The sequence below is a fragment of the Poecilia mexicana genome, unplaced genomic scaffold, assembly GCF_051168715.1.
Source record: "Poecilia mexicana isolate PSO_F unplaced genomic scaffold, ASM5116871v1 scaffold_3, whole genome shotgun sequence".
Taxonomy (NCBI): domain Eukaryota; kingdom Metazoa; phylum Chordata; class Actinopteri; order Cyprinodontiformes; family Poeciliidae; genus Poecilia; species Poecilia mexicana.
Genome location: NW_028263372.1, coordinates 35,857,741 through 35,879,572, shown reverse-complemented (window position 1 = coordinate 35,879,572; position 21,832 = coordinate 35,857,741). Strand labels below are relative to the sequence as shown.

The window sequence follows — 21,832 nt, the reverse complement described above, 5'->3', positions numbered from 1 at the left end:
AGCTGCAGGTTTTAATTCGTCAGCTTCTATTAAAATAAAGGTGTGAATTAAAATGTTTAGTGGAAGGAAACAGTTTTAAAAGAAAGTACCTCAGAGGACGGCTGGAGGTTTAACTGGGTTTCTGTTTTTGTTGTAAATATTTTACGGATCAGAACCTGCTCAGCCTGAATGCAGAAGTGAAACGTAGAACCAGAAGTTTGTTTGTGGTACCAACCAGAAACGATCGGTCAGAACTTCTACCCTCGACATGCAGCGTGCAGGTCAGACAGTCTGTGGATTAGCGCCTCCGCCAGGCTCCTCAGAACCGGCAGGAGGTCCGGGTTCTGGTCCCATCCCGACCCAGACGGCGCTCCCTAGCAACAGGCAGTGGAAGTCCTCTCTGTCCGGCAGCCGGTCCAGATTCTGCAGGAAGAATCCCTCACAGAACCGGCAGAGCTCAGCCGCTGCAGAGACGCAGGGAAAACCAGAACCGGATCCATAGGAACGGGTTCAGAGAGAACGACACGTTTCACTCAGAGGTCCAGAAATAAAAACGCCTCATCCAGTCAGCTTCAGAACATTCTGCTCCGGTTCTGGAGGGTTGAACTCGTGTTTCGGTACCTTGGCGACCCGGTAGACGCTCACAGCGCTGTCTGCAGTCAGAGTGTTGGACCGCGTCGCATCGCAGCATCGCTGCAGCGGCCGAGCTGGAGGCCAGCGGTCTGCAGCATCTGCAGCACAAAACGTTTAAAATCAGCCAAATCCAGATGAGTCAGAGTTCATCTGGAAAATATTCAGGTTCATTCAGACGTGATGGCAGAGCTTTCATTCTTCCAACTCCTTTTCAAAATAGCAAAGACGAGAAAACACTGAGACTTTCTGTTAGCTGGACTTTATGTTTATCAGCTTCCTTCATCTGATGGCCTGCTGTCGGCTCTCAACTGTAAAGTCCATCCAGAGACGGCGGCCATCTTTATAAACAAAGTCTGTGGCGGCTTCTGCACACGCGGACCGTAAACCGCTCACACACACGATTCATTACATTTAACTAGTGATATGAACAACCATGCAGAAACAGTCTGCTGTGAACGCAGCCCTTTAGAATCAGAACCTTTAGAATCAGAACCTTTAAAATCAGAACCTTTAGAATCAGAACCTTTAGAATCAGAACCTTTAGAATCAGAACCTATAAAATCAGAACCTTTAGAATCAGAACCTTTAGAATCAGAACCTATAAAATCAGAACCTTTAGAATCAGAACCTATAAAATCAGAACCTTTAGAATCAGAACCTATAGAATCAGAACCTATAAAATCAGAACCTTTAGAATCAGAACCTAAAAATGTTTCCAGGTTAAATCCAGTAGAAAACCCCACCAACCTCCTGCAGCCCTTCAGTTCCTCCGCAGTGCAAAGATCTCATCATCGTCTGTATGAACACAGGAACAAACCGCCTCCATCAGCACCAGACAAACCCGGTCCCGACCCGGTTCCCAGAGACCAGAGGCCCGTTCCTACCTGGAAGGTGCTGAGGGTCATGTGACTGATGTGGATGACGTCATCTGAAGAATCACCAAGGATCTGCCAGAACCTGACGGGACCAAAAGCAGCGATACGTTTCCTAAAACCGGGTCAGAATACGTCGTGTTTGTGATCCAGAACCAGAAGGCGGACGGACCTTCCAGAGGTGGACATGAGCAGAACCTGGTGGGCGAAGAACGGTCGTCCTTCCACCATGAACCACGTCAGAGATTTCCTCGCTGTTCAGGAAGCGGGCGTCTGATGGAGACGGAGCAGGCGGACAGTAACGCGTCGGATCAGAGGGTAAACATCTGTATCCATGGCAACAGTGAAGGAGGGCGGATACCGAGCTGCGTGGACAGATCGAGGTCCAACACCGGGAACCGGAGAATCGCCGTAGCAGTGAGAAAGCAGCCGCTGCGTCGCCACGGAGTCCTGCAGAGAAACGAGGAAACAGAAAGATTTTAGATTTAACAAACTGCAGAAATGATTTTAGATCAGTTTAGATTTAACATCAAAGAAGTGAAATGAAACTAAATAGTTCAATAAAATTCAGTTGATCTGATCTGCAGGAACAATCTATTCATCTTCAAACGAGCTGGAAGGAGCTGGGTTGTTTGGTTTAAAATAAAATCTCTTTTTTTCTTCCTTTGTTAAATAAAAATAATAAAAATGTGGCTTTTATTTCAATCAGTCTTTCTGTGAATTGTTCAACAGAATATTAGGCCATTCTACAATAACTGTTGTTTAATAATAGCAGAAAAAAGACAATTTTACAGGTTTTAAAATCTGACCTGTCCGGCTCAGTCGTTTAAAATCCTCCTGCTGCTGGAGGTCATTTGATGCTGATGTGTTAAAAGACGAAATATTTCATTATTTATAGCACTGATAATAAAGAATAACTTCACAAGATGTGGAACATTCATCATTTTAATTTTTTATTTTTCTGAGATCTCATAAAATGACTTCATTATATGAATATTACGGTTTTATTCTCAAAAGTAAAAGAACAAAAACAAAGAAAACCATAGCCTGGCCCTGTTGCAGTTGACCTGAAGCTGTAAAACAAGATGGCCGCCTCGTGTGCTGACTTCACTCTGAACTATTGAAACCCAAAGAAAGTATTGGTGAAAAAAAATTCTGATTTTCCAGAACTTCTGTCTTCAAAAACCAAAAATCTGATGGATTAATGTCCCAGCTGTAGCTGAACCTTCCTCATCTTAATCCGATCTGCTGGCAGAGGCGCAAAAAGTGGGTATACAGCGCATGCAACGCATAGGGGCGCAGCACCAGAGGGGGCGCCAAAACCCCGTCTGGAGGGGGCGACGCGCCGATTATGTTTTCCCATACAGTTCAGCGCGCCTCACGCTCCTTCACCTCTCGCACACAACGAGGTCAATGTAGCGAGTTTTACACTCCGCGTAGCGTCGCCTCGGGGGTGGGGGGGGGGCGCCGATGTATGTTTTCGCATCCACCTGAATAATGTGCAGTTGCGCCACTGTCTGCTGGATTATCCTGCTGCCCTGCAGCCTCCTGAACAGGAAGGGAACCACTGAGGAGGGCAGCTCTGGGCTGTCGGCCGGATGGAGGGGACGTCGCTGAGGAGGCGGACCGTGACCTCTGACCTGCTGCCGGGAGCGACTCCAGCCAGGTGTGCAGCGTCCAGCGGACACCTGGTTAGAGCAAAACGTTCCTCACTGTTAGAAACCGCCTCACGTTTATAACCAGGAAGGGCTGGACGGGTTTCCCTTTGAGCTGGAGAAGAAACATTTCAGGGCTGTAACGATTCCTCAAATGATTCAAATACCTAGGTTATTAAAATTCCTGAGGAAAATGTATCTGCTCTAAGCCTCGTTAGTCATGTTTTATTGTTTAGCGCACCGTTTTCCGCCCGGGTCATTATTTGTGGCAGCTGTCACTTGCTGCTACGCGCTAGCAGCCCGACGTGCAACTTTACGTCGTTTCAGAGCGCTCCAGCAGGAACCTGTCCATGAGCCGCAGCGCAGCTGAAGCAGTTCCTGTCCTCAAACAGAGGGGGCGTCAGCGAGGTCCTGGGGTGCAGATTGAGCAGAGGGTCAGCTCCGTGTGTCAGCAGCAAGCTGACCATCTCATAGTTCCTTAGGAGGAGAAAACACTACTTAACTCCTGGAAACTGGAGGAAAACAGAGAAACAGGAAGAAACAGACAGAGTGGCTCTGCAGCAGGAAGAGACCTGATGCGAGCTGCAGCTCTGCTGTCCGGCCAGCAGGAGGCGCCACCTTCAACATCTGACCGGCCTCCAGCAGCAGCTGCCAGAGACAAACAGAGACTAACACCATCAAACTGCGTCATCCTGGCAAATTCACTTAAAGTGATCAACAAAACCAAGCTGTTAAACACCGTCATACAGAGGAATCCTTTAAATCAGAGTCTCATTCTCCGCAGGACGGTGTCTGGTGGCCCCACCGTGATAAGACAGTAACAGGGTGAGGGGCCTCTGGAGGAAGTCCGGCCCGCCGTTCCTGTCATGGCTGACATTCGGTGCCTGGCTAAGCTACACTGACTTCATGCACACTACGCCTGTAACAACAGCGGGTTATGGACCGGTCCGGTACCAGTTTCCCTTCCCTGCAGTCGCCATTCCGGTACTTTCTACCATTAACAAATGCCAGGATCAAACGCAGAGAAAGGAGACGTCATCTGCTGCTCGTCATCCGCGGCGCTGTGTGACAAGTAGAAGCGGTAATGACGTCACGCGGCTAAAGATTTCTATGAAACGTAGAACAAGAGCGACGCCAAGTGGAATAAACTAAACTTTGTCACACCCGCAGTTCATGTATTGGAGAAATAATTAAATGTTGATGAAATTTGAGGATATTTTTAAAATGTTTTTTGTGGAATCCTTTATGCGGGCCATCCTCACCCAGGCTCTGCCTCCAGCGGCCCCCGGGTAAACTGAGTTTGAGACCCCTGATGGAAAGGGTGGATCAGCCTGAGTTAGAGGCGGTCCTCTACAGAAGCAAAAAATTCACCTGAACCACACAGAGGTGACCATGCAGCACAGCAAACGTCAGCGCCACCTGGTGTCTGCTGCCGGGATGAACAGAGCAGCTGGGAACCTGGAAATGATGAAATCATGTTTAAATCAAATCACATTTTATTTGTACAGCACATTTCAGCAGCAAGACATTTCAAAGTGCTTTACATCATAACAAACACAAAAACACAAAGTCATGCAACATAGGCTCAACAATCAAAACATTACATTAAGTCAATGCCGTCATTAAATTCGTAATTGATCACGTTTCAAATCCAACTCTAACCAGGTGGGTTTTTAGTCGAGATGTAAAGGCACTCAGTGTTTCAGCTGTTTTACAGTTTTCTGGAAGTTTGTTCCAGATTTGTGTTGCATAGAAGCTGAATGCTGCTTCTCCTCATTTGGTTCTGGTTCGGGATGCAGACCAGAACCAGAACCAGAGGGGTCTGGAAGGTTGGTACAGCAATAACAGATCTTTAATGTATTGTGGTGCTAAACCGTTCAGTGATTTATAAACTAACAGTATTTTAAAGTCTATTCTCTGAGCTACAGGGAGCCGGTGTAGGGACTTTAAAACTGGTGTGATGAGATCCATCTTCCTGGTTTTAGTGAGAACGCGAGCAGACACAGAAATGGTGAAAATGAACCCAGAACAAACCGGGTCGGTGTGCCGTCACCTGCAGGTGGAGCTGAGCTCCGGCCTCGATCAGCATCCGGATCATCGCTTCGTCTCCTGCTGCGGAGGCGAACATCAGGGGAGACATTCCCTGCAATATTTATAGATAAACAACTACATAGATGTAGACAAGAGGAGAACCAAAGTTCTGGTATTATTGGACCTCAGTGCAGCGTTTAACGCCGGTGATTGTAATATATTACTGGAGCAACTGGAGAGCTGGACGCTCCGACCCACTAAACCAACTGGCTCAAGTCTTAAAGAACAGAGACTTTTTTGTATCAATAGGTAATTTTTCATCAAAGCAGACAGAAGTCACATGAGGGGTTCCCCAAGGTCCAATCCTTGGGTTACCATCAATGTACAGAACAAAGGCTCAGAACAGATAGATGAGTGGATGGGCCACAATTTCTCCAGCTCACCAGAAACAAACTGAAGTTTTATCTTTGGACCTAAAGGGGAATGATCTATTGTTATAGATCTAGAGTCAACGCAGCTTCAGTTATTACAGCAGGAAACCAGCAATCAGGCTGAAGTATGCAGTGATGAACTCTGAACCTTCAGAGCCACATAAAGACAGTTACACAGTCGGCCTTCTATCACCTGAAGAACAGGTGAAAAAAAGACTTTTGTTTCGTGGCTTTCCATGAAATGTTTTTGTTTTTTGCTTGTTTCATATTTTCATCATGTAAAGCACTTTGAACTGTCTCTTTACTGAAACGTGCTACGCAAATAAACTTCATCTGGATTCATCAGGAAATAAACAGTTAAAAAGGGAAAAAAAGAAACAAAGACAGCACTTCCCCCTGCTGGTTGTTAAAACTAATACCACCTCTGAACTCTGTCCAGAGACCCTAATAGGTAACTAAGCTAATTAATAAAACAAAAGCTGTGAATTATCATCTGCATCTATTCAGATGATAGTTCATAGTTTTTATTTTATTAATTCTTCCTGCTAAACCTATTATTAGAAGTTATTCTGGTATTCTCATTCCTGTATAGTTTCTGTTGTGTTCAGTTTATTTTAGTTTAAGTCTTTTTATTTTCTGTTTGTTTCTTTTACTCCTTCCTCATCAGGTTTTGCCAGTTGATGTAGTTTCATTTTTTAACCTGGTTATTAGTTTTTTCCCTTTGTATTATTCCTGCCATGTTCTTGTATCAGTGGTTTGGTTTCCATCCTTATTAGTTTCATTTGTGCCTGTGAGGATTTGGTTTTCTGTGCCTTTTTAGTTCCTGTCTCATCTAGTCTGCCCTGATTGCTCCCAGCTGTGTCTCGTGTTCCCTGATTACCTCCTGTGTATTTAATCCCACCTGTGTTTCCTGCTCCTTGTCGGATCTTTACCCTTGCTGTCAAACTCAAACTACCAGAGTTTGAGTTTTGGTTTCTTTGCTCACCTGTGCTGCCTGCACTTTGTACTTGCTCATAATATTCACTAAATTATTAAACTAAGTTGCTGCCACATCTCCCTGCTTTTGGATCCAAACCTTCAATTACAGCAAATCATGTGAGTTCCATTTAGTTTTGCTGTTCATTTCTGTGTTGCCTTGTTTTATTTAGTGCTACGTTTCTTTACTACATGTATTTAGTCAGACTTGTTTCTACTGTTGGTTCCACTTCCTCAGTTCAGCTACTTTGTCCCAGTAACCAAACCCATTTAACCAAACTGGGTTATTCCACCAACCAGTTTCACCAGTTATTCCAGTTCCCAGCTGTGTTTCCTTCTCTGATCTGCTTTGCTCAGTTTAGGCCTGATTAAGTTTATAATTTATTTAGAAAATAAATCAACCTAATGCCAGCCTGTCTGTGATTGGCTCTCTGAGACCCACCATGACAGCAGCAGCCATTCATCTGTGGAAAACACCTTGGTGGCCTTAGCCCCGCCTTCCAGACGCAGCTCCTCCTCAGAGATGAAGAGTCCAAACTCCTGGTTCAGAGCAGCGTAACCTGACGACTGCCCCACTCAGCTCCTTCAGACTAGCCAGCAGTAATTAGCCAGCAGTAATTAGCCAGCAGTAATTAGCAAACACCTGGAACTGCTGAGCTCGTTGTATTAACTTCTTGTTGGAGCTATTCCTTTTTTAATATAAATTTTAATCTTAGTTTCTTAGTTTACTTCATATTTTTTGTATTATTTCCAAAGTTTATTTGTAGGTTAACTGATTTGTTTTGTTTCATTTTTATTTGTTTCTCTAAGACAGAACTGTAGGTCCATTTTCTAGAACCATAGAGACTGGCACAGGACCAGCATGCATTGTTTTTTATTTTTTTACCAGAGCAGGAGAGGCAGCAGGAAACAATGAAAACTCCTTCATGTTCAAGATGGCATCATGTCAGTTTTATGCACAAACCTCCAAATAAAGTGTTATAAAATGGCCCTACCTGACTGTAAAACTCTCAAACTGCCCCTTGATCAACTTGTTTTAACTGAAGTTTTCTCTGCTCTGTCCTCAGATCAGAAATGTCTTCTGGCAGCAGCCTGTGGTCTAAAGATCAGTTTCTTTGCTCCATCTGTCAGGATGTGTTCACTGATCCAGTCACCACACCATGTGGACACAACTTCTGCAAAACCTGCATCACTCGGCTCTGGGATGCAAATGTTCCCTACAAGTGTCCTCTGTGCAACGAGCATTTCGCCTCCAGGCCTCAGCTGAGAGTCAACACTTTATTAAAAGAGATGGTTGATCAGTTCAGAGGTGAAGCTCAGCAGGAAGTGAGCAGCAGCTCAGAGCAACAAGCTGCCAAACCAGGAGAAGTTCCCTGTGACGTCTGCACTGGACCCAAACTGAAGGCCCTGAAGTCCTGCATGGTGTGTCTGGCCTCCTACTGCCAGACTCACCTGGAGCCTCACCTGACCGCTCCACGTCTGAAGAAACATCAGCTGATGGAGCCGGTGGAGAACCTGGAGGACAGGATGTGTCTGCAGCACGATAAACCTCTGGAGCTGTTCTGTAGGACCGACCAGACATGCGTCTGCTTGGTCTGTCCTGTTTTTGACCACAAGAACCACGAGTTTGTTCCTCTGAGAGAAGAATCTGAAGGAAAGAAGGCAGAGCTGAGGAAGATGGAGGCTGAAGTTCAGGAGATGATCCAGGAGAGACGACTGAAGATCCAGGAGATCAGAGAGTCGGTGAAGATCAGCAAAGATGCTGCAGACAGAGAGAAAGCAGAAGGTGTTCAGGTCTTCACGGCTCTGATGGAGTCTGCTGAGAGAGGCCTGAAGGAGCTCATCAAGGAGATCCAAGACAAACGGGAAGCTACAGAGAAACAGGCTGAAGACTTCATCAGAGATCTGGAGCAGGAGATCTCTGAGCTGAAGAAGAGGAGCTCTGAGGTGAAGCAGCTCTCACAGGATGAAGATCCCCTCCACCTCCTCCAAAGCTTCTCCTCCCTGAAAGATGCTCCACCCACCAAGACCTGGACAGAGGTCAGAGTTCATCCACCATACTATGGGGGGACTGTGGAAAGAGCTGTGGCTGAGCTGCGGGAGGAGATGAAGAGGATGAAGAAACTGATGGAGGCTGAGATGAAGAGGTTCCAGCAGTTTGCTGTTGATGTGACTCTGGATCCTGATTCGGCTCATCCTCACCTCATCCTGTCTGAAGATGGAAAACAGGTGAAACATGGAGATGAGAGGAAGAAACTTCCAGACAATCCAGAGAGATTTGATCAGTGTCCGTGTGTTTTAGGACAGCAGAGTTTCTCTTCAGGCAGATTTTACTTTGAGGTTCAGGTTAAAGAAAAGACTGACTGGGATTTAGGAGTGGCCAGAGAATCCATCAGCAGGAAGGGAACAATCAAACTGAATCCTCAGAACGGTTTCTGGACTATTTGGTTGAGAAATGGAAATGATTATTCAGCTCTTGATGGCCCTGATGTCCGCCTCCATCTCCATCCTGGTCCTCAGAAGGTCGGGGTGTTTGTGGATTATGAGGAGGGTCTGGTCTCCTTCTATGATGTAGATGCTGCAGCTCTGATCTACTCCTTTACTGGCTGCTGCTTCAAGGAGAAACTCTACCCATTCTTCAGTCCTAGCCTTAATGCTGGAGGTAAAAACTCTGCTCCTCTGATCATCTGTCCTGTTAACCAGGCTGATTGTTCCTCTGATGAATCTGAGTGACTCTGCAGGTGAAGTCCAGCTGCTGGAGAGCAGAGCTTGGAAACGACCTCAGCAGGAAGTCAACAGTTCAGGTCAAAGCTGGATTATTTACTGCAGCTTTTTGATTCTGTTTCTAGAAATTTCCAGCTTCTGATTATAAATGTTAACTTGGTTCATTTCATTGTTTCCTGTTCCTCTTTAACTGAACAGTTTTAGAACTGCATGCAAACATTTTGAACTGCACATCAAATTAAAACTGCTTATTTCTAAAGTTCTGCTTCATGGTGCTTTTGTCTGAATGTTTAATCAGAGTAAATGTAACGTGGTGGTTGAATAACGGACGCTGAGCTACCGGTCCCCCTGTACCTCAGCTCCCACTTTTTATCCCTCCTTCAACAGCTCATCAGAAATTTTGCCAACTAGATCGATGTTTCTGAAGTTCAGTGAGAAAATGGCTCACTGTTACTAGGTACTGTTACTTCAGAGTACCCAAAAAGCATGCTGTATTTAATCAGAACCACCTGGTTCTCCAGAATCACATCCACTCTGCATATGTGGGTGTGCAGAGTCCACATTATGCCTTCCTCCAAAATGAGTCTGCCTCCCAAGTGGTACAAGACTGGAGCATCCCTATCAGGAAACTGAACAATTAAATGCAGTGGTCTGAAATCAAACTTCAGATTTATCCCCATCAAAACATTTATCCACCAACTCACTTAAACCGATTGTGCTAAATAGATCACTATGAGCAAAAGGACTTTAGTTCATGACTTCCTCATTGAGCATAACATTTTTAACAAATGCAATTGGATGACAAGGAAGCACTTGTGCCTATTGAATCAGCAACTCGTGAGACATTTTAAAGTGAAAGGCTAGAGGGGGAAGGGTTGCTACAATAGTTGATTCAATAAACTAAGTTTTTGTGGGCAAATTGGACTCAATTGGGAATTGCAGTAAAAGGCCATAAATGAGCTCTGGCACCAATTTTAAACAAAACCCTCAGTCATTTTTTTTTCAATTACTTTAGTCAGATTTTATCTGTTATGGTATTTGAGAAACTTGAGCATCCATGTTGATGCTATTCAAGGAAGAGGAGCAAAAATTCTAGGTGATCTACTTTAAAACTTTGGTTTGCCTCAACATGTTAACCAAGCAACACAAAGATACTCTCCACCTGATGGACAGGGTGTAAATATTTCCAACATCTCTGTAATTGATGCCCTGATGGGTAATTTCTCTCTCTTTGAAAGTATATTTCATTCATTTAGCAAAACTTTCTATTACAAAACGACACATTGCAGAAGCTTTTGATCAAATCTACTCTTGATTCTCTGCTGTAACCCAGCAGATAAGCTCACATCACGCCGGCCAACATCTGCTAACATTAATGAGAAACAAGCAGCTGTGGAGCGACACAGTCGGAACCGCACGGACTGGACCGGCACGCTTCGGTCCGGTTCCACCCGAACTGCAGCCCTGTTGTGTTTCCATATAACTAGGGCGCCATCGAAGCTGTTCCTGATGTCATTATGTTTGAAACTAAACACTGGTTTCGATGTAGCGGCCGAAGCCTTTTCCTCAGACATGCGGTGGAAAACTTTCTCATTCCTCGTTGACCGATCTGGTTCATTCTGTACTCGTTCATCAGGGAGTAAACTACATGTGTCAAACTCAAGGCCCGCGGGCCACATGTGGCCCGCCATGTCATTTTATGTGGCCCCCCCAGCATTTTATAGGCCCATGATTGATTTAAAATAGGTTTTGAGCACGAATTGACTAGAAACTACATCTCCCACAATGCATTCCGATTGTTACCAGCTAACATTACGGCTTCTCGCCACTAGAGAGCAGCAGAGTCACCTCAAGCTGCTTATTGATTTTCCCTGCGAATAAAACTGAGACGTTGACAAGCTAACATCAAAACGGCCAAGAAAAGAAAAATCGATTTACAAGTAAGACTGTGAATGTGTGATGTGTGAGTTGGTGTCAGGGCGGCAGGTCGCGCTAGACTTTTTTTGTTATCCTTATCTTGACCGACAACATAAAAAAATCGGTCATGTACTATTTTTATCCGTGAAATTACAATCATATTAACATCGACTATTTAGCCGCATTTTATGCTGTTTAGTTAATATTCGCCGTGAATCCAGATCCCATCACAGATTAAGCAGATACATGTATCTACATTTACTCGTAATGACAAAAAACACTGACTGAGGCCCCAATAACTTTTAATAAATTAAATTGAGCGACTTCACTTAAATTAGTGTCACTGTCCTCCAGAACGCCGCCCTCCTGGGCGTTCTGGACTCTGTAGAACCATTTGTCTCTGCTAATGACATCTTCAATAAATTTTTTGTATCCCAGGCTTAGTTTATGGACTGAACAGACAGAAACAGTTACCATTATACATTTGAACTGTTGATTTTATTTTTGAACCCTTATTTATTTTGAAGTATTGATTTTATTTTTGAACCATTTTTAATTGTAAAGTGTTGATTTTATTTTTGAACCATTTTTTAATTGTGAAATGTTGATGTTATTATTGAACCCTTATTTATATTGAAGTCTTGATTGTCTGAAGGACCTTACACATGAATTGCCCCATACGGGGTTTGAACCGACGACCTCAGCATTACCAGCACGGTGCTCTAACCTGCTGAGCTAACTCACCTACCTTACAAACTGTTGAGTTTCCATGGATTTAAGAAGAACTTACATGATCTTACCACAATGGAGATTTGATAAAAGTGCTTATATTCCAATGTTTTTCAAAACAACATACATAATATTTTATTTTCCAGAGATTTTGTATTTTGAAGTGTTGATATTATTGTTGAACCATTTTTAATTTTCAAGTGTTGATTGTATTTCAGATATATTTTTTATTTTAATGTGTTAATTTTATTTTTAACCATTTTTTATTTGTAAGTATTGATTTTATTTTTTAGCCATTTAGCCAAGTCTCTGTAGAACCATTTGTCTCTGCTAATAACATCTTCAATACATTTTTTGATCCCAGGCTTAGTTTATGGACTGTAATGTGAAATTGGACACAAGTATAAGTCTGGCAGTTTGTTCACCAAGTTACTGTGCTCTCTGAGAGGATCTGTAAGTATTTGACATTGTTCCATGCCCATCATTGACATCAGTCTCTAACAAAATGTGGATCATCTACCAGGAACACTGCAAAGAGCATGAGTTTCTGTAGTGTAGTGGTTATCATGTTGGCTTTACATGTAAAAGGTCGCTGGTTCAAAACCAGACAGAAACAGATTTTGCATGTTCTATTCATCACAGGTGTTTACTAAAGGTCAACAAGGGTCTGTGGTGTCATGGTCTGTACTCTGAATCCAGACATCTGAGTGCAAACCTCAGTTGAAGTTTCCATGCTTTGCATCTCACATCATCAACTTTGAGTTTGACACCCCTGGTTTAGAGTCTGCCATTGGTCGGGTCCAGCTGGCTCTCACTAAACTGTTCTTACTGTATTTTGTAAAGAGTGCTCCTTTTAATATTTTTATTTTTAATTTGTGATGAATTCCTCTCAATATTTTGCTGGTCCCATGATAAGGTAATTTTTTCCTCTGTTTACTCCAGGGGTGTCAAACTCAGTTTCACCGAGGGCCACTTCAGCATATTGGCCCCCCTCAACGGGCCACATTGACGGTACAGATCAGGAGGGCATCCCTGCTAAAACACCCCAGACAAAAGGTTGACTTCCCTCATTCAGTTCTGTAGAGGCTTATAATGAGTCAATGGTCCAGGTGTGTTAGAGAAGGAATGCATCTAAAGTTGCAGATGGTAGCTCTGGAAAACTAGACTTGGGCAGCCCTAGCATAAATGTATAAAAATACAATGTTAAAAACAAATTAAGCACCTCATATTGTTAAATAACTGATTTTATGTATTGAAGTTTTAAATATTACATTTGAGTTTCCATGGATGTAAAATTACTGCTCAGTTTAAAAATTACAATATTTAAATCAGTGTTTAAAGGTGAGCAAACAAATAATAAAAACAAGTCACATGGGCAGACATTATAGACTTTACGCAAAGATTTAGTCTCAGAGGCAACTGAAACCAAATAATTAAAAAAATCCTTTCTGAATACAAACCTTTGGTTGAGATGTAGTTTGTAGTCAATTCATGCTCAAAATCTATTTTAAGTCAATCATCAGCCTTTAAAATGTTTGAGCACGGTGCATGTGTCAAACATGGTGTAATGCATGTTTGACATGTGCATTACGCCATAGAACTGCCAATTGGTAATTGAAGTAAAGTAGCTTTGATTTCAAAGAAGCCGACATTGAAGTCGATTGGCAAATGAACCATCACAAAAGAGGAAGGCTCTTGTTGTCTCACTGCATCCCAAGAGATGCATAACCTACAAAATCCGTTTTTGTCTGGTTTCGAACCAGAGACCTTTTGCGTGTAAAGCAAACATGATAACCACTACACTACAGGAACTGAACTTCTTTGCTTTGTTTCAGTTTGAGGTTCCAAAGTTGATGTGAGATGCAACGCATGAAAATTTCAACTGAGGCTTGCACTCAGATACCTGGATTCAGAGTACAGACCATGACACCACAGACCCTTGTTGACCTTTAGTAAACACCTGTGATGAATAGAACATGCAAAATCTGTTTCTGTCTGGTTTCGAACCAGAGACCTTTTGCGTGTAAAGCCAACGTGATAACCACTACACTACAGAAAGTCATGCTCTCTGCAGTGTTCCTGGTAGATGATCCAAATTTTGTTAGAGACTAATGTCAAAGATGGGCATGGAACAATGTCAAATACTTACAGATCCTCTCAGAGAGCACAGTAACTTGGTGAACAAACTGTCAGACTTATACTTGTGTCCAATTTCACATTACAGTCCATAAACTAAGCCTGGGATCAAAGAAATGTATTGAAGATGTCATTAGCAGAGACAAATGGTTCTACAGAGACTTGGCTAAATGGCTATAAAATCAAATCAATACTTACAAATAAAAAAATGGTTAAAAAATAAAATTAACACATTAAAATAAAAAATATCTGAAATACAATCAACACTTGAAAATTAAAAATGGTTCAACAATAATATCAACGCTTCAAAATACAAAATCTCTGGAAAATAAAATATTATGTATGTTGTTTTGAAAAACATTAGAATATAAGCACTTTTATCAAATCTCCATTGTGGTAAGATCATGTAAGTTCTTCTTAAATCCATGGAAACTCAACAGTTTGTAAGGTAGGTGAGTTAGCTCAGCAGGTTAGAGCACGGTGCTGGCAATGCTGAGGTCGTCGGTTCAAACCCCGTATGGGGCAATTCATGTGTAAGGTCTTTCAGACAATCAACACTTCAATATAAATAAGTGTTCAAAAATAAAATCAACACTTCACGATTAAAAAATGGTTCAAACATAAAATCAACACTTAAAAATAAATAAGGTTTCAAAAATAAAATTAACACTTTACAATTAAAAAATGGTTCAAAAATAAAATCAATACTTCAAAATAAATAAGGGTTCAAAAATACAATCAACACTTGAAAATTAAAAATGGTTCAACAATAATATCAACACTTCAAAATACAAAATCTCTGGAAAATAAAATATTATGTATGTTGTTTTGAAAAACATTAGAATATAAGCACTTTTATCAAATCTCCATTGTGGTAAGATCATGTAAGTTCTTCTTAAATCCATGGAAACTCAACAGTTTGTCAGGTAGGTGAGTTAGCTCAACAGGTTAGAGCACAGTGCTGGTAATGCTGAGGTCGTCAGTTCAAACCCCGTATGGGGCAATTCATGTGTAAGGTCCTTCAGACAATCAACACTTCAATATAAATAAGGGTTCAAAAATAAAATCAACACTTCACAATTAAAAATGGTTCAAACATAAAATCAACACTTAAAAATAAATAAGGTTTCAAAAATAAAATTAACACTTTACAATTAAAAAATGGTTCAAAAATAAAATCAATACTTCAAAATAAATAAGGGTTCAAAAATACAATCAACACTTGAAAATTAAAAATGGTTCAAACATAAAATCAACACTTAAAAATAAATAAGGTTTCAAAAATAAAATTAACACTTTACAATTAAAAAATGGTTCAAACATAAAATCAACACTTAAAAATAAATAAGGGTTCAAAAATAAAATTAACACTTTACAATTAAAAATGGTTCAAAAATAAAATCAACAGTTCAAATGTATAATGGTAACTGTTTCTGTCTGTTCAGTCCATAAACTAAGCCTGGGATCAAAAAATGTATTGAAGATGTCATTAGCAGAGACAAATGGTTCTACAGAGTCCAGAACGCCCAGGAGAGCGGCGTTCTGGAGCACAGTGACACTAATTTAAGTGGTCGCTCAATTTAATTTATTAAAAGTTATTGGGGCCTCAGTCAGTGTTTTTTGTCACTACGAGTAAATGTAGATACATGTATCTGCTTAATCTGTGATGGGATCTGGATTCACGGCGGGCCTTGAGTTTGACACATGTACTCTAAACCAATCAGCTGCTGATTCTAAGCAGCCCCGCTTGGCCGGCCTGATTGGAACCACAGCTCTTGTGGTTCCAAGGAGCCGGGTGGAACCAGGTGGAACCGGGTGGAAGTTCTAATGCAAATCCGGTTGGCCCTACTGTGAACCCGTTCCGTGCCGGGCCCTACTGTGAACCCGTTCCGTGCCGGACCCTGCAGTGCGAAAAGGGCTCTAGTGTGGTCTGCTCCCCCGGAAATTAAAATGAAATCTACTCAAAACTATATATTTCATTTGAAGAACATTTGACTAAATTCAGAGGGTTAATAAACCTAAAACCAGTTTATCATCAAGGTAGAAGGTTAATGACTAGTGAAAATAAGTCATTATCCTGAACTTTATTTGAAAATCATACTAAGAAATTGCATTACCCTTATTTTTATCTGAATGTTATGTGGCTGTTGGCCTTTTTTATTTAAATAAGAATGTTTGTCCATCTATGGAAAAGTGGACATTATGAGTCAGTTTTTTACTATTTCAGTTCACAGTTCATGAAGTGGGTCTGTCATAGTTTCAGTACCAAACTCCTTTTTATTCTGACCCTAACAGATACTGTTCTTTAGTTTGACCTTATTTAAGTGACTCCAGAGGTTTAGGAAATTAATTACAAAACAACACAACAGTCACTAATCAAACTTCAAAACAGAGCAACAAGAGTAATTAACAAGGCTAAGGACCAGGATCAGACTAACCCATTATTGATCCAAATATTTTGCACATATACACAATTTTGCACTCTACAAATAAATAAAGCCAATGCTGTACACAATTTTATTCATAAATATAACTATAACTCTTACTTACTGCATTGCCACTTAAAATTGCCCATTGCAAAAAATCACTAAGTATAATATTTTGAATTGCAAATTGCCTTCTGAATAAAAGTGCTGATGATACAAGTCTGGCCCCTTACAGCTGGTTGAAAAAATCTAGAAAGGTCTTTACTGTTTTCTTTGGAGGCTGGTTCTAGACCAAATTTACCACAGGGGCCTGAGTAGTCAGTGTTTCTATGAGACACTTAAAAAGGAATTAAACAAAAACGGAGCAATATTTCATCATTTAATATTGTTAGCCAAAGAGCCACTTGTGTCTCCAGATTTTAATGTATTTTTAATAATACATTAAAAATAAAATTGTGAAGGTTTAAAAAATATCCACCACTGAATATTTTAAAAAGACATTTATTTAGTATAATTTCTTAAGAACCCCTCTTGGCCCCCGTCTAGAACCGCCCCTGGGCTGCAGGTCTGGGTCTGAAGCATTTTTGCTTAAGTCAGACTGAAGTAGAAAGAATAATTTGTAGAATTGGAAAAACTTTGATAAAACGGATGAGAATAAATATTAATTAAAGCTGAATCCCACCACAGATTGAAAGTTGAATTTAAAGATGCTTCAAAGACTTTTTAACCCTGCATGTTTATATCAGGCGGATCATCCAAACATCGTGAACTCCAACATGAACACCCAGAAAACCCTGTGAGCTCAGTGTTTGACTCATTGAAATGAGGATTTACTGACTCCTGATGTTAAACACAATGGAAACTGAGTCCATGAGATTCAGTTCAGTCTCAAGTCTAACAAACATTTTCAAGATTTTGTCAGAAAAAGCTGATTATCACCACAAACCAATTCTGATCTGGACTCACTTCTGTTTTTAAAATTCACATCTTGTGTTCAGTAAAAGAAAAATTAGTAAAGATTCAGTGTGTTGGTAGTTGGTCCAGGTTGGCCTGCTGTGTTTACAGACATGAGCTGAACCAGCTGGTCAGACTACAGACGTCTGAAGAACAAACCGCCAGCCAGGGTTTTCTGATCCGTACCTGCAGTAGAAGAACCTCAACACATCCAAACTCAGCCACTGTGTTCAACACTGAGCTCCTCATGCACAGAGCTGAGTGATTAAATCATTTCCTTCACTCTGTGGCTGCCTAACAAGCCCTGAGCCTGAACCGGCATCCTCAGACACGCGGGGGGCGAACTCAGCATGGAGACAGGCTCAGTCAGCGTCTGGAAACAACAGCTCTATTCTACCAACTGGCAGAAAGCTGGGAGTGTCTGGCTGCAGCTACAGAACCAAACGGGGTCAAACACGCTGACCAGAATCACAGCTTTTCATTTTGATGTTTGTTGTGTTTTGTGGCCAGTTCTTGTGTGAAATTGTTCTATGATGTCGTCTCACATTCCTTCAGTTTGTTACTGTTAAAAAACAGACCAGGTGGAATCTGTTTAGGCATTTTGTGTTCATTAAAACCTTCGTAATAAAAGATTGATGGTCTAATTGCACATCAGTTTGTGTACAAGTGGAGTTTTAAGTTGGAACAAATCAAAAAGGTAAGCAATTTAAAAAAAAAGGTAAAAATGAATGAAGTTAGATCTTAAAAAATGTTTTTATTCAAAACCAAAAGAGGATCTTTGTCAAAAAATACAAATCAATGTATTTATTCTGATATTAGTATATGAACTGATGTGTTTCTATTTCTGCACTGAAAGTCAAAACACCCAAGAAGCATCAAACTGAGCGTCTGACTCCAGCGAGGCTCGTCTACTTCCTCCTTATTACCCAAATGACCCGTTTCCCAATCATCCTCATTCTGGTACTTTGGGGTCTTGTTGACCTGTTTGCTGATGAATGAGGAGGAATCTGAATGCGTTTATTGCACATGTATGAAATAAAAACAGCAGACAGTTTTTCAGTTAGTTTTTATAGTGGCTGCTAAACAAAGCTGCAAAATTTTAACTGAGGCAGAAAACGAGAGGTCTGGCTTTCAGAGATCAGCTCATAAAAACCACTGCACATAAGTAAATATTTTTGTAATTAAATGTTCCCCAGACTGGCTTGGGAAAATATTCATACTTCTATAAATTCCCCACATTCTGTCAGCCATAAGTTTCAACGTCTTATTGGTGAAACTTGTGGTTTTATTGGTGATAAAGAAAATCCTTGTCCGGTTTGGGTGGATCTGCCGTTTGTTCTCCTCACAGAACATCTGGATCTTTACTGAGATCAAATCACACACTTGGACTAAATTACTTATTTATGGATATACGAGTACCTGGGGCTGAAAACATACACAACAGTTTTCAAATTTTAATTTGTGATAAAAACTATTTTGTGTTGGTTCAGTCTCATAAAATCCCAATAAAGTGAATTGAAGCTTGATTATTATGAGATAAAATGCAGAAATACTTAATCAGTATTATAATATGCATAGCACATTTCAGGAACAAGGAAGTTCAAAGTGCTTTACATTTTAAAAATACAAAATTAAACAATTGAAAAATTTTTCCAATTTAAAAATATGTTTGAAAAGCAGCATGTGGAGCAGATGTTTGGTGTCTGTGGTGTTTGCTGAGGAGGGAAGAGTAGAATCAATTTATACTCAAGTAAGAGTCGCAATACTTAAACATTTTCACAAAAGTAAAAGTAAAAAGTAGTCATCCAAGAAATTACAAATAAAAAACAATCTAGTAAAAGAGATGCACAGAGTAACTGATCAAAATATCACTTAATATTTAAACGAATTTAAAAGTTTTTTTTTTTTTTTTTAATTACTCAACTAAATGTAACTGAGTAAACATAACGAGTTACACCCAACACTGGTTGTTTGGAAATATCAGAATAAAATCAGATGTCATTAAAAAGCCTTTTGGGTTTGCTGAACTCACCGCTGGCGATCAGATGCTCGTAGGGTTGCAGGAGTCCCCGCAGCTCCGGGTCGCTGTCCACGGCTCCGGGGTCACCCGGTCTAACCCGGTCAGAGGTCAACCTGGCCAGGTGCAGCGCCAGTCTCGCCGCGACGCAGATTCCGGCGTACTCGTGGACGCGCACCGACATGCGTGTTTCCACCATCCACCGGAAGAAGCGGCCCACGGAGAGCCCGCAGCGGGCGGACTTGCGGTGTCCCCGGAGTTCATACAGTGCAGAGAGACGGCTCTGACCGCGGAGGACACGCAACGCCCAGCTGAGCACCAGCCGCACGGCGCTCTGCACCTCCAGGCGGGTGGACACCGCCGGTGGAGCCCGCTCAGCCGCTGCGCCTCCCGGGACAGCCTGGCCAGAGCCCTCCGGAGCGGGACGGACAGCCGGAGGACGGCCACCGGCCCGGGGTGAAGCAGTTCCCCCTGGAGACTTTCTGCACCACGTCCCGCAGCTCCCGCTCCATCCACGGATACTCCTCCGGCTCAAGCAGGCAGGGACACTTGGACAGGGCGTCCGCCGCGTCCTCCGGCAGCGTGCTCACCGTGTCCGAGCTGCCGTTCCTGCTGTACAGAGAGCCGGCGTGCTGCCACCACGAACACCGGCGAGGGGTGCTGGAGGGCGGCTGAGACTGCCCACACCTGCCGCAGGTTATAGGGTTATATAGCCGGCTATATAACCCGAGTCTAAGCTCAGGTCTAAACCAGCACAGAGTTGGACATGTCCTGAGATTCAGGGGTTTTCTGCTCACTGTACCCACAGCAGAGGATGTTAAACCCGGTTTGAAGGGGGAAAGTGACCAATAACACCCAAGTTTCAACGTCACACCTGAGATCAGTGCTGCTTTACAGCGCCCCCTGTGGCCAGAATGGACAAAATTAAACAACTTAAATGTGAACGCAATCAATGTTAATTTTAAACACATTAAATGTCTTTAAATCATTAAAATGCAACCGTAGCTAATGCAGATAATAAGTGTATTTGATTATTTCATGATTCCAGTAGCATCACCATGAAGGAATGTCATGATTTTCAAAGAATCGGGAATGACGCTGCAGGAACAGGAACCAGCATCATTCCAACTCTGCACATGATGCTGCTGCTGTCAGAAATGGCTTCTTCTGTTTTCCCCCAGTAGAGCAACATCTACTCCCCTTTAAATTAAAATGAGGCAGCTCTGCATGTTTGTTCACACACACAGATAATAAATAAAGCATCATTAATGCAGGATGCAACCAAATGGTCAACAAGTGAAAACAGAAATGCAATAATGTCATTAAGATAGGGTCACTTACGATTTTCACACGTTGACCATTTGGTTGCATCTCTCCAGTAATGCACAGGCTGCAGATCCTCCATTTGTAGGGCAACTTTTTGTTGATCATCATATTGACTACGACGTCCAGCTGATCCAGGGAATACTTCCTCCGTTTCAAAGCAACCTCTCTGGAAAAGGCTTTCATCCTGAAGCAATTCCACATCCATCCTTTAAGGGAGGCCATGAGAAAACTGGTTCAATGTAAGAATGTACAACCTCCTGCTCACAAGCTGCTCTCAGTATTGTTGCTTTCATGTTTCCTCTTTCAGGTTGAGATGCTGGCACCTTGGAACAAACTCCTCTGGACGTCCATCGCTCCTCATTTTCATATTTTAAATGCTTTCATATTGATTGTGTTCTCTTGATCATGAAGAGGCAACAAACATGTTTATTAGAAACAAAAGTTCTTGCTTGATCAGAACATTTTTTCATGTCTTTGTTTCATTGTAATGTGTGGATCTAAAGAATCTGAATCATCTGAAGGACAAAAATGCTTTAATTGTTCCATTTTCCACATTTAATTCCATCTGAAGTTGTTTGTTGTGGATATTTTTCCCCATTTATGGAGCGCTGTTATTTTAATACAGTCAATGTCTTCATCCAGTTTGAGTTGTTCCTTCAACTTTAAGCTTTGTTTCTCTGACATTTTTCCTTCATCAGTTTTTGTCTCACATTCAAAGCTGCCAAATCAGCTTGAGATGAACAGAAGTTGTAGAAAAGCTGCTGATTTTCCTCCTGAAGCTGATTTATGTGAAGCACCAGCTCCGCTTTCCACATTCAGCAGTCACTCTGGTACACAAACACATTTATTTATTCACAGCACCAATTTGTAACATGAGGCACTTTACAAAAAAATAGAAATCATTTCAACTCAGTCCAATTGATGCTAGTTATTAAACAGCACATAAACATTCAGTTTCAGGTTCTAAAGAGGAAGAGATCAACTAGCTAAAGCTAAAGAGAACAGACTGAGTGAAGGTAAATGTTAC

At 41.7% G+C, this 21,832-nt stretch overlaps 1 protein-coding gene and 1 pseudogene across 1 annotated transcript; one reads left to right on the top strand and one right to left on the bottom strand.

Annotated features, from left to right (window-relative positions):
• Positions 1-24: 24 nt before the first annotated feature.
• LOC106925403 (ankyrin repeat and BTB/POZ domain-containing protein 2-like) lies at positions 25-21,156 on the bottom strand (annotated as a pseudogene).
• Positions 6,500-9,559, top strand: LOC106905441 (E3 ubiquitin-protein ligase TRIM21-like). The gene is made up of 2 exons (XM_088004514.1): positions 6,500-6,696; positions 7,644-9,559. Exon 2 carries the CDS (start codon positions 7,651-7,653, stop codon positions 9,307-9,309), a length of 1,659 nt encoding a protein of 552 aa, XP_087860640.1. The 5' UTR covers positions 6,500-6,696; positions 7,644-7,650; the 3' UTR covers positions 9,310-9,559.
• Positions 21,157-21,832: the final 676 nt, after the last annotated feature.

What these genes read in the sequence shown, in the direction of transcription:
- LOC106905441 (XM_088004514.1), top strand. Translation starts at nt 7,651, where the DNA reads ATGTCTTCTGGCAGCAGCCTGTGGTCTAAAGATCAGTTTCTTTGCTCC.